The following is a 15797-nucleotide window of genomic DNA, read 5'->3' as shown; positions in this document are numbered from 1 at the left end:
CTTAAGTACAGCAGGTAAGGGTTCTAACATTCAATACCCGCCCTGAGGAAATCACAAACACCTCACGTTGGCCAGCAGCGCTCACCAAGGGCTTTTATCGTCATATTTGCCCTCAATGAAAAATACCCATCTCTTCTACCAAACGGAAATGACCTCCTCCTGCTCTCTGGTCTTCCCAGAATAATGACAGGAACAAATTATTTCAATGTGTAGAACTAGTTCAATCTGTTGAGTAAGGAATGAATGACCAAGAAGTTCTTTAGTAACTTGAAAGATTTTACAGATGCTAAACGAGGATCATAATACGGGAATAGGTAAGAAAACTAAATACAGTAAGAGTCTCAAAATGTTAGTAGTGATGGTTTTGCTGCATTCAGGAAGGGACTATATAACGTATCATCCGAACTGGGACAGGCCAGGAGAACGGGGGCAAAGTGAGACCATGCCTGGCAAACTGTGACTTACGGTCTCCTGCATCGTACATAATCTACTTATCTGTTATTTTCTGAAAACTATCTAAGCTTTATTTGACTTTTTTTTTTTTAAATCAGTTCCTAGCACTGTGTCTGGCATATAGTAAGTGCTCTATAAATATCTATTGAGGAGACCTAAGATCTAAGATTTAACTTAGTTTATCTGTTAAACAAGAGTTCCAGAGGTAAACTGAGATTTATATTTCAGGATAAATTAGTTTAGCAAGTGCTTTCCAATTGCCCCATATTTTTAAGTACCATCTTTTGTTTTGAAAACTCACTTTTTAATTTAATTTTTAGCATCTGTCATTCTAATGATTTCTCCTTTCTGCCTTCATTAATACCTGGAGAGTAGCTCAATTGCCCCTCCTGGTTTATTCTGCTTAACTGCAACAATCAGAGGCAACATTAACTTCACACTTTTGTGGTTGTAAAGGAGGCTGGTTGCTGAGGGAGTATCTGTGTCTGGCCAGGGTCCACGTTGTGCTCCGGCTCCAGCTCCCCTGGCTCAGGTACCCAACTTACACGTGCTAAGAGAGTGAGCCACAGTTAACTGGGAAATTCTGATAGCTACATGAACCCATCTCTACATTGCTACCCAGGGTAAATTCCTACATGTGGTCTCTCTCACATTTTGCTTTAGGCTTGCCTCTGGGTAAGAAACAGAAATCTATTATATTTTCTAAAATTTCCACTTCCTAAAAACTTTTTAAAAAGCTGTGCTGTTCAACACTGACTCATCTTCCTGGTCTTTATAAGAACAGTTCTCTCTCTTACTGCTTTATTTTTAATTAGACAAGAGAAGCATCTGAGCTCAAAGAGATGTAGACTCAAAACCTCCTGCATAATTTGAAATGAATACATCCAGTAAGTTAAAAAAATTTTTGATAAATCATCCTCAAAGATAATTTTCAATCTTCTGGGTCTTGTTCTCTTCATTAGTTCACTCTCTCAGTCAACTGAGAAAATGTGAGGGTCTCTTTCTAAAGGAGAATTGGTTATAGCTCCAATTAGCAGACAGTTACCATCAGCAGCGTTTCAGAATCAGGGATCTTCTCTCCACTCAATTCACTAGTAATGAGTTTTTTTCAAATTCTTATTTAGTAACTTTCCAATAGTGTTTAAGGGTTGCAAGTAGAGAGACAAGTTGTGCCTGAAAAACCACAGCCAGATTTTGTGACTCTGTTTCTGAAAATGCTGATTTAGGAATAATAATAAACGTCACCCAATAAAAACCAGTGGGTAATGTTTTATGAGTCAACTAGCAAAAAGGGTTTTGCTTGTGACGACTGGTTTGGAAGGTACTGGGTAATGGTGCCCAAGGTTAAACAACAAATGGCGTGAACCCCAAGTTTTGGTCGTCACATTATACCGGTGTATTTTGATTGCAGACAATGGATACACAGAAAATTCTATAATTCAAAGAGGTCCTGTTGACCAGTTATGCTTCATTCTTTTATAAAGCTTTCCATCAAATATAACTTGGTTGGCAATCGATTAACAGTAACATTAACTGCTGGAACAACCTGATGCATTTTGAAATAAACACACCTCATACAATAATGAACCTTTACAATCTATTCTGTTAACACGCCCATAAAGGAGGACTATAACGCATTGATTGGTTGAGTATACATACACATTCATTAAATTCCTGATATTGGAGAATATTAAAGAAAAATAAGAATGGTGAAAAGGACAGCAAAGATATATATACACATTTCCATTTATTTGAATGACTATATAGATCATATAACCTTTTGACTTTAAACACCTGATGAACAAAATATTGTGTCTATTTTTTTAAAAAGTAAAATCAATGGCAGATGCAAATTGTATTCTGTTCAAATTACATTATCATCTGAACAATAAATGCCCTACAGCAAACATAAGCTACCTGAAAGATATTTTTAAATCTGATCGTTTAATTCAAGTTTTTTTAAAAACAAAAACCTCGCCTGCTCTCTGTACAAGTGTCAAGAAAAATTGATAGAAAAATTGATTGCTTTCAGAAAAGTCTCCAAACTTTCCTTTGTTGAAAGAACTATTAAAGAAATTGCCTATATGGCAGTATTTCATAACTGAGATATTTTCAAAGCTTGTATATGCCATTAAGGATATTTTCACCAATGTATAGAAAATGTTACCCATTAAATTGGCAGTGAAACGAGTTGACTTACATTCACATCTGAGATGTGTGCTCTTTTTTATTCTAATGCTTCTTGGGGTTATGTTGTGGGTTGGCTAGCTGATACAGAAACCTATAAGTAATTTAATGCAAAACATGCATTCTTCGCTAGCCCAGGCAAAGCAGTAGAGATGAAGTCTTATGACATGCATGCACAAGACCTATGCTCAAAAAAAAACACCTTCTCCATACCGGAAAGAAAACAGAGATGATGCGTTCTGCTGAGAATTTAGGAAGAACCAGTGAGTGGGATGTGATGAGAAGGCCATGTTTCATAACCACAGTTTTCATTATCTTGCATCGGCCTGTGAGTCAGCATGCCATGCGTTCCTCTACTAATGAGGTGAGTTATCGCGGAGAGAAGCGAGAGCTCGGGAACAGATGGGTTCAACACTGGGACTGAGATGAAGGTACACGAACTGGCCTATGTTCCCAAGCCCAGGCCATGAACGTCCACTGGTTTCGATACCACACACGTACATGATGAAAATCATGAGGCAATCAAAGGGGACAACTTTCAGAAATAAATTCCGTTAAAGTGAACATGGTCAATGCATTCATGATTCTGTGTTACAGTCTCAAACAGAAACCGGGTAACAGTGAAATGAAGACTGTAATAATTACCAGCTAGAGGGGAATAACCTGCTTCTCATTCTGATGTTCAAAGAATAATGCTATAAAAGTTTACTTAAAGAAAAAAAAAAAAAAGAAAGTAAAAGGAATGACAGACAGCAGGGGTGTTACCATTATGTTGTCAAAGTCTTCCAGAAGGGAGACAGCAGAGTTACAGAAGTCCTACAGAAAGGGGACAGCAAGAAAACGGCAGACAATACAGATAAGATTGTTTAGCCTAATGATGTGGGTAGCCAAAATACATAAGAATTAGTTCATTTTAAAACAACGTTTCAGGGAGTCAAGACTTAAAAAACCCAGGCCCTGAGAGTTCATATTAATTTATATGCCAAACAATATCACCATGGGCTGGGACACAGATAAATAATACGGCAATAGTCATATAATGGAATAGCACATCCTGGAGGTTGAACAGGGACATACAAGAAGTAGGGGAGCTATCAGACCCAGATGACTTCCCGAAACTAAGGGATGCTGGCACCTCGGTGTAAGCAAAAGAGCGCCCAAGTCCTTCCCAGCCCAGAGCCGGGGGAGAAGCGCTCAGGACATCTGGGTCACACGAAACACACAAGACATTAAGTGAACAAGTCATATATTATTGGAGGATGTCATTAGATAGCTCCATCCCCAGTAAATGCAAATGAAAACAGAGCATCAGTTTAACCACACATTCAATCAAGCAACATAGACAACAAATATTCATAGTGCCACTGGTGTTTACACGCTAACAGGGAGTCTAATTTAGAAAAAGGGAACTATATGCTGGGGAAAAATATTCCTGTTTCTCAGGTCAATGATCCCCTTGCTTAATCATCTTTATGAATGAATTCTAAGTGACACTTAGTCTGAGACATTAAAATTTTTCTGTTCACTGAATTTCAGAAATGGAGATGAGGCAAAAAAATTCATAACCCTAATGGAAAAAAATAAAAGTATTTTACTATACTAAGAACGAGAAATCATAGGAGGAATTTCCCAAGCAAATAATATCTGTTCTCAACATTTTAGGGGTAGGTACATAATTCATTGCATCTATTCACTTGTCTTTATATCCAACTACCACCTTTGTATTAGTGGTTCACTCTCTCAGCCCTCTACCCCTATCTTCTCCCCGTTCATAAACATCAAGCTGTGTACACTATCTACGAGATCACGATAGTTGCACAAACATAATGTCAGCAAACGACATGGGTGCCTTCCTTATCATTCAAGTAAACAGCGAAATACCAGCTATTAAGTAATAAGCAGAGCATCTACTTTCCTGGACATGGTTTCCACCCAAGGAACAAAATGACAGGGTTTAGGACATATTTACTAGCTCAGTGCTTTTTGTCCTCCTAAGTTCATTTTGTCACTGAGATGTACGAAAATTGTACTTCTCTGAGTCAATGCATTAAAGATTCTTGTCAAAACTCAAGATTTGTTTCAACAAGTCTCTTTTGTACACCTTTACCAACTAAGAACCAAATTAGTTTGAAAATATGCTCAAATTATAGAATCAGGAAAATTACAGAAGGGAAAACTTAAATTGCTGGTAAAGTTATAAAACATGCCTGAACTCACAGGTAATAAGAAAATGCAAGTTAAAATGATGTAACGCAACACGATTTCGCCTGCTCTGAATGAGGAAATTAAGGTCTGACAATATCAAGGGTTAGTGGAGGATGTGAAGGAAAGAAAACGCTCTTCTATAACCGACGGGAATCGCCACCACTCTGGAAATTAAATCCGCATTTCCACTTCCACGTACGTACCCTACAGCTCGGCACGTGCAGAAGACACGGACAAAAATGTCTACCGTAGCACGGTTAACAGTAACAAACAATTGGAAATAACTGAAATGATCATCAACAGAATGGATAAATGTTAATACTGATAATGGAAGAGTATCCAACCAGGACAAGCAAATACATAAAACCAAGTATAACAAAGTAGATATAATTGAAAATTAGTCAAGACAAAAAAGTTACAAAACAGTACAAAAATACCTGCGTGAGACTATCATAATGTAAAGTTTCAAATCTGAAAGTAATACTATATAATGTTTATGTCCATGGATGCAAAAATATGTAGTAAAAATATAAAAGACATTCGTAAAAAAGAAAAACATGGAATTCATGATAGTGATTACCTCTTTTTCTTTATGAGACAAGGGGCCTCATCCACATCTGTAAAGTTTTATGTAATAAAAGAATGATCTAGAGCAAATGTGGCCGAACATTATTATTTAATAAAGCTAGGTGGTAAGTACATTAGTGTTTGCTGTATTATTGTCTATTCTTGTACGTTTGAAAAACACTGCTGAAGAGTGAGTAGGAGGGAAAGAGCAAAAGGAAGGAAACAGATATTCCAAGGTGATACCATATCCAGAAGGTAGATCAATTACCAGACCAAAAAGGATGGCTGCTCAACTTAAATGAGCTTCATCAATCCAAGAGGCATGCTTTCAGGATGTTACAGAGACACTTTCGCCAAGGAGCTGACAACTCTGGAAGGCTCTGACTCAGTCAGTGTTCTTTCATTAAGTTACTTAATTCCTTTATTTGGATACACAGTGACGGCACCTGCCCCATGGTTAGATAACCAAGTGTTCTCACCAGTAACCACCAGCTATAACTGAGCACATCATTTCTGTCTGTCAGAAATCTTCCTCTTTAATATAATGAAAATCCTTATGATTCATTATCTGTAGCCAACAATCAATTGCTTTCTTCCAAATGTGCCTCAATCAAATTAAGCTAAACCTATCTTTTATCTTTCACTGGTCTCTCAAAATAAACTGTCTAGCACTGATTATTACAAAGAACACAAGATGATTTTGTGCATTGAAAGGGAGAAATCAGGATAAAGTGATATCATAAATCAAGGCACAAAATTAAGTTCTCTTCCTGTATCAAAACTTAAGATTCCCTTCAAAAGCCCCTTCTCTAGAATACTGATAAGGTGGGGGGGGGGGGGCGGGGGAGGGGAAGAAATTACCCTGTGTCAGAAGAAAAATATTAGATACAAGAAGAAGGTGACTGAAAAACAATTTAAGCAGCATTTGGCATTATTATAACCAGCATTCTCTATTTTATGATAGTTCTCATGGGATATGTGGAAAACAAAATATTACAGTGACATTTTTAACAGTGAAACTGGAATCAGTTCCTCTAAAGTTTGTATCACAGAATTTAGATGGTAAAAACATACTGCTCTAAGAAACCAAAATGGCTATTAGGAAAACTAAACAATATTCAACATTCCTTTTTCTTGGTCTCTTCTACTGGTGGCCACTGAACACCAATCATATTAGGGACAATTAATGTAATTATACAAGTAAAGCACATACTATAAGCCAGCCACTGTTCTAAGGGCTGTTACAGACGTTAAATCATTAATTTCACAAGAACCCTGTGGAGTAAATGTTGCATTAGCTCCATTTTATAGATGAGCCTCTGAGGCACAGAAAGGTGACAAAACCACTATACTGCGTCCCATTTAAATAAGGGACACTGAGTAAGGAATGGAGGGGGAGAGAATTTCTACTTCCTTGGATGAAGACTACAACTGAGAAAAATGACAACAAGCTCCCTCACCTAACATCTTTGTGCATGTTAATATGCACTAAAGCTGTAAGAAAATACACCCGATTATAATAACAGTCACTACATCAAATACTTTGGTTAACAATACCTAACAATATCCATGCTATTTAGCACCTGTTTTCTAGACACTATTGATACATTCCTAAGGAAATCTAAGATGGTTCATAACAGAAAATTTCATGACCAACTGAAGCTGATATTCAGTCTGCAGCAGAATCAGAATTATTCTATAATGGTTCTCTAGTTTTCATTGTGCACCATCTAAGGCTAGATCTTCCCACACACATCAACTCTGTCCATTACATGTAAAGAGGCTAAGGGGACTCTGCAAGGTCTGAGATGTATCCAGAATTCAGGAATTTGTGCCCTCTCGGCCCCATCTAGGTTTTGCAAACAACCATAGCAGGGGTTGCTGTTGGGAGAAGTTTCTGGGAGCACTCAGAGGAAGAGGTACGAGATGAGTCTGTGGATAAAAATCAGGTTGCTAAGGATCAAGGCTACTAAGAAACTCCAGGGTTCTGGAAATAGCTGCTCAAAACATGAATTCATTCAATAAACATCGCATAGAGTTCTATCCTCTGCTCAGTAGGTGGAAAGATGATACAAAGTATTATAAGACCCAATGCCTGACCTAAGAAGAGGGGGCCAGCCGGGGGTCACTGTACAACCAGCCTGAGAAGCTAGAGTCACATCCAAGGCTTGGAGCAACTGGTCAGTCTTTAAAAGCCGCTGCTACAATTCCAAGATAAGTTTTGAAGGTTAAGTAATTTGAAATTCTCCAACATGTTTGTTACATTTAAGAAAATGGATTCTGTAATTAGAAAATTTGTAGGATAAGGAGGAAAATGATACCTATTTCATCTTCTCTATAAGAAGCCAAAAACTGAAAGAAAAAAAACCCCCACAAGTTTGTATGTAGCTAGAGAGAATCACATTCTGTGTGTGCGTTTAACCCGAGAAGATGCTATTGCCAAAATCTGAATCAACATTTCTTACTATGAAGGACATGGGTCAGTGCTTACTAGAAAAACAACGAATTGCATCTAGAATCACATATGAAAACATTGTATCAATATCCCTTATATTCCATATAATTCTGCCTTTATTCTAGATTTTTAAAGATTACCACGAGGAGAATTTTTTTGTGCCACGATACCATATTTAGCTAGATTCTAGGTATACTAATCCATGATCTACTGGGAGAGAGGAAAGGGGCTAACATTTCCCTCAGAACCTCCTCGGTGCAGGCACTCTAGCAGATGCTACATACAAGTCTCATCTACTCTATGGAGGACCACTCCATCCTGTGACTGCAGAAATGTGACTGCATTTCTCTTCCTTTACAGAATTCTATTCTCCTCAATTATCCAACACTTCAAGAATGGTGAGGGAGAAAAAAACATGTCTGCTTCTGAAAGCCCTTCAGAAACTCTAAAGCAAGTTTCAACAGTTAAAGAAAGAATATGGGGGAGAAGGAGAGGTGACTATTATACAGGCACACCTTGGAGATACTGCGGATTTGGTTCTAGACCACCGCAATAAAGCGAATGCCTCGATAAAGAGAGTCACTTGAAGTTTTTGGTTTCCCAGTGCTTATAAAGGCTATGTTTAAATTATACTGTAGTCTAGTAAGTGTGCAATAGTATTATGTCTTTTAAAAAGTACATTTTAATTTAAAAAAAAACTTCATTGCTAAAAAATGCTAACCATCATCTGATCCTCCAGTGAGTCATAGTAATAACATCAAAGATCACTGATCACAGATCACCATAACAAATATAATAATAAAAAAGTCTGAAATATTGCAAGTACTACCAAAATGTAACACAGAGGCACAAAGTCAGCAAATACTGTTGGAAAAACAGTGCCGAGACTTGCTCAATGCAGGGTTACCACAACCCTTCAATTTGTGAGAAGTGTAATATCTGTGAAGTGCCACAGAGCAAAAGCACAGTAAAACAAGGTATGCCAGTACAATCACTGTTACGAAGTTGAGCTTTTATTACTTGAAGAAAGAACTCCTGACTTCTCAAAAGGAAAAAAAAAAAAAAAAAAAGCAAGATAAAAGGAAAGAAAAGAAAAATCCAACATGTGACAGAGTTGCTACAAAAGAATCAGTTAAAAAAAAGAACGCATTATCAGTTAATCCCTATTGGTACCAGCAGTACAACCCTAGATGGTATGAAAGAAGAGTCAGGTATTTTTGAGTGTTGTGAGTAATGGGGTCCCACAGTGACGTTTTAGGTCGTAAGTCTACCTTCTCCAAACATGCAAGGATATTTCTGAATACGTGAAGATTACTCTATTGAATCCCCTTTAAAAAAAAATTTTTTTTTTTTTGCTTTAGGGGAAATAGCTTGTCATGGCTTGTGTCAGGAAGTGAACTTCTGAGGACAGGTGTTTCACCTATATAAATGACACAGTGAGCTCCTGCCCAATTAGAGACATTCAAAACTGAATCCAGCAGTCATAGATTGAAAGTGGGCTATTAATAAGTCAAATTCTACCTTGTGATAAAAAGGTAGATAGCAAAAAAATAAACATTTCTCATTGGAAGGTAAATTTTACTTAGGCTTAAATTACTTTAAAAGGGAACTGAATTCATTCTAGTAGAAGAATTATTCGACTTCCAGTAAATTTTTCTTGATAAGGATTTGAAACAGTGATGTAACTTATTTTCATTCATCCCCAAGAAGAGCTAAAATCCCACTGAGGTTTTAAATGACTCCACACATGCTGCTTATTTAGAGAAAAATCAAGGCTTCTTAAGGATTTTAATCAAATCTTCATCACTTCTGTGTAAGAAGTAACTTAGGCCCGTGTTTCCCGACACCCAGGGAGTTTGAGTGATCAAAAATCTCTGAGAGCTCAGGGGGAGACAAGCATGTAGTGACTGTTGTTTGTATTCTCATGTGGTTCAAACTAGATTCCTCTCTCCTGTCCTTCTTATAACACAGGTTAGAAAAAAATAATAAATTAAAAAAAGGAAAAGAACCATTTTTAAGACTGCATAACTAGCCCTACCACTCCCATCCCCAAAATCACTAAGTGGACTTCATGCAGAAGTGCCACAAGTTGTACAATGGAGATACGTCTAGAAAGTTACTCAAAATACAAAGAATATTTTTAAAAGCGTTAGAGTTCCTTGCTAATTTGAAAATCTGTGGTTGTTCTTAGAGCAGGATACACTTGTAGACTGGCTACTTCCTTTGAGGATCATAAAGAAGTAACTCCCTCAAGGGTTGCTGTGAGATCTAAGACAATCAATACATTAAAGTTCTCAGAAGCGTTTTGGCAAAAAGTAAGTGCTCTCATCGTGTTAGCGGCTATCGTCAGCATCACCCTAGTGCAATTGTTCTAAGAAAAACTGGAAAACACAAAAAGTGTACAGAAACTGGAAGAAAAAGTCACATTCTCACCTCTCTCTTTTTACTTTAACATATTTGTACAGATGGGTGGGTTATTTATGAGTCTATACTAAGTTTTGTGTGACTTCCACCAATGCTAAACAATCACTATCATTTTAAAATTTATAGAAAATGGGGTTATAGGGCATAAAAATAGAAATAATATAAATCAAGAGTTAACAATATCCATATACTGACTGTCCCTTGTAGTGTATGTATTCTTTGCCTACTGTAGATCTTGTGAAGTATATGCTAAAAACAGAGTCTGTGCAGTACAGGGCACTGTAGGAGAAAACCTAGGAAACATCAGGGCTTCAGAGCTACAACCTCAAAGTAGTACATCAAATAATAACACGTGAAAGTAGAGCTAAAAGGAGTACGGAATATGGTGATAACTATCATGGGGAATGAGTGCTCAGAGAAGGTCACTTCAAGGATAAAAGTCCTGCAGCTTCCAAGTGACTAGAGAATCATCAGCTCTTCTTTTTGTTTTGAGGCATACTTTGAATGACCCTAAGACATTTCAAGTTCTTATTCGATCCACGATAATAGTAAAATACAAGGGGGGAGAAGCGTGTATCAACCTGTACGAGAGAGATCCACGTGCACTCGCTCGCACAGGTCAACAGGCGTGCACGTGCACCAAGGATCTGTCACGTCCCCACTCTCATCCCGAGCTAGAGGAGCTAGTGAAACGTGGAGGAGGACACTGCTGATCGGGACAAACCTGTTGGAAAGGTCGCGTCTGGGCTTGCCTGAGGAGCCGCTGCTGCTGCTGCTGCTGCAGAAGCTTCATCTGTATCAACTGCTGCTGCGACGTGATGGCGTGAAGGGAGGGCGGCTGCATCACGGCCCCCGAGCGCCGCTGCAGCATGTTGGACAGAGCTTGCTTGGTATTGGTGGGGACAAAGGAGCCCGCGGGGTCCAACCTGGAGCCACCTACAAAAGCAACCGGAAGGAAGGGCTTTCTGCGCATGTTAACGCGATAGGTCTTCCTTACTTTATTAAAACACGGAAGTCTCACCCCCTGAGCCTCACCTGAGGAGCTTAGTGGGAAGTAGGGCACTGCCCCACCCTCTACAAATATCAAAGATCCCTAAGAGTTGCATAAATTCCAAACGATGGGGAGGGGGACGTCTAGTGAATGATAATATTTGAATGACTTCACAGAGGGCCCACTTTGGTTGGTAAAGTGAAACGCCCGGAGAGGCAGAGTAACTGGCACAAGTTCAGAATCATGTGGGTTTTAAATTATGCGAGGCGCCCCGGGGACACGTGACTTGCACAAAATGTATTGCCTTCGTGGGGTATTCTATCAAGTGTGCTAAGCCAGGCATAGAGACCCTTTTGTAATTTTAAACCCTTTTGAAGTTCATGGTATTTAAGCTTCTTTACCACAGCAAAATAAAAATGCCTGTTTTTCAGTAGAGAAGCATGACGAAACTTTAAAAACCTGAAATGCTCGGAAGCTTCAAATACCGTGATTCTAAAGACAAAACACATCTTTTTTGAAGGGTGGAAGTCAAATAAACAAGAAACATTAATTATAGCTTAAAAAAAACAAATGAAAACCTTAACATATCTGCATATATAATATGCCAAATACCTTTAAGAGGAAAAAAAATTTTCAACATTTACTGGCTTCAGGTAGGTGCCAATCCTTCACTCACCAGATAGTTTATATTCTTGAATGTATGTGAATAAGAAAACTTCTATATAAATACCTTACAAATGTTATATTTTTCCTTTAAACCAACTTGTATGATGGAAACAAACATTTCAACACTGATCACTGGGAAAACCCACATTCTTTTTAAGACTCAGCGTCACAATCAGCAATATGATTTATGACGTCATTCAGCAGCATTTGAAGAACATTTGGAAAAAAAGTGGGAGGTCAATTTGAGTAACATGACGAAAGGTAACCTGTTGAAGCAAGAATTGGAAATATACTAATACAACTTTATTGACTCATTTTATAAGTAAGAGACATTTTTTAAAGATTAGACTATGACCTACTTCTAATTTCCCTCACTTTTCTATAATCTTATACCTCTGAGTCAGCTCAAGAAATAAGATATAATAAATACACTGAAGCCCTCTGTATAGTCTTACCGAATTAATTTTCTCCCCATCTCTCACCAAATGCTCTTTATTATTCACATGCATTTCCTTATAACTTTACCATCCTGGAGTGTATACATGAGAGAGATTGCTAAAGATGTATATGTGTATATGTGTGTGTGTGTGTGTGTGTGTGTGTGTGTGTGTTGGAGGGGAGGGCACTGTTTTGCATTTTTAAGAATGTATGAATGCAAGCAGACGATACATACTCTTCCTCAACTCCACAGAATTTAAAACTTTATGAAAATCTATTAATTCACACACGTAAAATCCTCATAATTAACTGTCTTCTTCAATTCTTTTTCTTACATGTCATGATACCTAAGACTTACCTAATACCTAAAGTTCCTCAACTTATAAACACCTTTTACGGTATTCTAGGGGGAAAAGGGTAATGTGCCTTTTAAAATACTTAGCCTTCAATTTATAGACAGTCTTTGTGTTTGATTTCAATATCTAAAAAGTTTAAAATGCTTAAATTCACAAGGACTTTGGAATTAAAGAGAAAGTCAAAAGAGAGGATGAGCCCTTATTATTTTCCACATTTACCACTGCCTAGTCTGTTCTTTCTTTTGTCGTCTACATTCTATTCACCCAATAACCTATTTTTAAGACCCCACTACAAGCCAGACACTGCTCTAAGTTCTGGGCATACTATAGTGAGCCATGAGAAAAAAATACCTGCCCTCACGGAGCTTACATTCTGGAGAAGGCAGATAATAAACCAGGAAGTAAGTAAAATATAGATAAGAGTCTATAAACAAGTGCCGATGCTAGAAAGAAACTGAAGGAAGAGGAGGGGAACAGAGGGGCCAGGGAAAGGGTGTGATTTACAGTTTAAAACAGGGTGGTCAGTGCAGGCCTCAACCCAAAGGAAGCAGGCAGTGAGCAAGCAGATATCTGAGGGAGCCCACTCCAGGCAGGGGCCGGCATGTGCAAAAGCCCTGAGGTAGGATACGTTAAGATCACTTACCGAACCTGTCTGTTGTGTCAGGCTATCTTCTAAATGCTATATTTTTAAAAACTCACTTTAAATTATATATGTGTGTTCGTCTGTGTATGTAATATAAAACTTATTTCATTCTCCAAAGAAAGAATGAGCGTTTTCATCCATTTTGCTTACTGCCAATACCCTAACAACTAAAACTGTATCTGGCACACGATGAATGAAGCTCAGTACATTTTGCTGAATGGATAACTGAATCACCCACACTAGGAGGGCATACGTTAGCACATCCACTTTACAGATGATCAGTCAGACTGAGGCACAGAGAAGCTAAGACATGGTGGAGATGATACAGTAAGAGGGTGGTAGAGCCAGAGTTGAAGCAGAACTGTAACTCCCAGACCAGCTCTCTTGACCACAGATGCAGAGGACAAAATATGGACTCTCCCCTACTGGAAGCCAAGAATCAAAATGTCATACTCCAATTACAATAAAAATCACAATATAATACAGAACACAATAAGGAAAAATGATTATTTGTTAGGATGTCACATCCTAACAAAATGCAGGTTGAGATCTCAAAATAAACTGTTTCGCAGAAACAGGCAAACTTTCATTTAGAAAGAAAAAATTAAATTCATTTCTAATTAAGAGACTTCTTTATTCATAAAAATCTTTATTCTAGATATAAAATCTACTTGGGCTTGAATCAAAGCAATACTAACATTTACTGTGAATATGGTAGGATTTCTTACTGATATCTATTTGCTGCACCAAACTTCTGAGATCCTTTGTGGTGTAAACAATTTAAAAGTTATCACATGAGGAAACAATAAAAGACACTATAATAGTGTCTAATAATTCAAAATGCTGGTAAGAATTATATCTGATAAAAGCACACGCAAATTTCACAACACAAAACTTTATCAACTTTTTATCTTTATAGCTGAGATGTGCATCAGTGGCTAATCTCCTTCTGACATTGGATGAAAATTTCAAAAGTGACACATGAACTAGCCACTGAAACTGAAATTTTAGAAGAAGGAAAAAACACCTTGAGTGGAGGGAATTACAGACATGTCCACTGAGCGCTCACTTCTGGAAATGTGCAAGTTGTGTGGAGGTTTCAGTTTAAAAGCAAAGAGAACCCCAAGCTACTTCTCACCTCGGAGTCCCCTGACTACGCTCCGTCTTCACATACCTGGAGTGAGAGCCTGGCTCTGAAGGAAAAGGCCGGGCTGCTGGGGCTGACCCACGAGGTTGTAGCCCCACAAGGTGGACTGTGGGTGATGCATCATCTGGGAGGAGACGGGTGAGTAGTTGGGAGGCACTCGGTACATGTTGCTCTGTGGATACTCCTTCAACACAGGGTTAAAGAAAAAAACAGTTACTTAACTCCACACGCCACAAAGGTAATTAACGCAAATTCCTCCTATCACATTATTTGAGAGAGCTCCTATCCCAGCAGTCAGCATATTCTCTGCAAAACACTCATTTAAATTAAAACTCTTCCTTGACTTAAAATGTACATGGCTACCGTAGGGGAAGTTGAAAAAGGATCTCTTCTGCACTCTGTGTTTAAAATACTAAAAGCACATTTAGAACACCAGTATTGACCATCACCCACAGCCGAGAAAGTGTCTTTAGTGGCTGAATCTCCCGCTCACCGCATCTTACAAGGCTTTCCTGATACCTTGTACCTGGATGAGAATTAGCCAGAAAGGCCCACAGTACTTCAGAACCAGTCTCCAGCCTAGACAGTGTCTTAGTTCCAACTTTCAGTACAGCACTCTCAAGAAGTAGATTCCCCTTCCGCCCCTCACCACACTTCTTGCCCAGGGCTTTCTCTTCCTTGGAGCAACTGCAAAGCCTCTAAGGATCACACCTGAATGCCTCAATTCCTCCTTCTCTAGCCCTGAAGGATGAAAGGAAAAATAAAAGCTCAGTTCCCTGCAATACACCCGATTGAAAAGAGGCAGCTTCAGGAAAAGTATGGGAGAAAGGGACATGACCAGGATGCACCTGGGGAATGAGATGAGTCTGAGGTCTTTTAAAGCATCTGAAAAGAACAGAAATGCATCCATGTGGATAGACAGGCTAGGAGACCCAGACTCCGGGGAGTGGCAGTCTGAACCTTATTAAAACAGTCTGGACCTTTTTCAGAACAGAGGGATATTGGTAGGAAGGCTACACGAGAAGAGGGCACTGGCATTCAAGTGGCATCCAAAAGCGATGGCGGTCATTTCTAGAATACTATTAATCACCAAGCTATCAGCTAGGAAAAAAAATGTTTTGGTTTCGACACAGGTGAACAGTACCAATAATTAGTCATGATGACTGAACAACAACTTGTGAATATTTCTTCCACTGGACAACAAGAACCCTCTCGAATTTTATAGAAAAATGTCACAAATTCCCTCTCAAATATTTTCAGGTGAG

General features: G+C 38.4%; 1 protein-coding gene across 1 annotated transcript in view; it reads right to left on the bottom strand.

The window, feature by feature from the left end:
- MED12L (mediator complex subunit 12L) overlaps nucleotides 1-15797 on the bottom strand; it is a 326027-nt gene that overhangs the window by 25044 nt on the left and 285186 nt on the right. Inside the window, exons 38-39 of the mRNA XM_032629345.1 lie at nucleotides 14560-14716; nucleotides 11016-11227 (exon numbers count right to left, since the gene is read on the bottom strand). Of these exons, the coding sequence (XP_032485236.1) occupies nucleotides 11016-11227; nucleotides 14560-14716 (369 nt within the window). The remainder of the gene's footprint in view (nucleotides 1-11015; nucleotides 11228-14559; nucleotides 14717-15797) is intronic.

This window comes from Phocoena sinus, chromosome 4 (genome assembly GCF_008692025.1).
Source record: "Phocoena sinus isolate mPhoSin1 chromosome 4, mPhoSin1.pri, whole genome shotgun sequence".
Lineage (NCBI taxonomy): Eukaryota > Metazoa > Chordata > Mammalia > Artiodactyla > Phocoenidae > Phocoena > Phocoena sinus.
The sequence above is the reverse complement of the archived record's forward strand: the minus strand, read 5'-3'. Positions and strand labels throughout refer to the sequence as shown.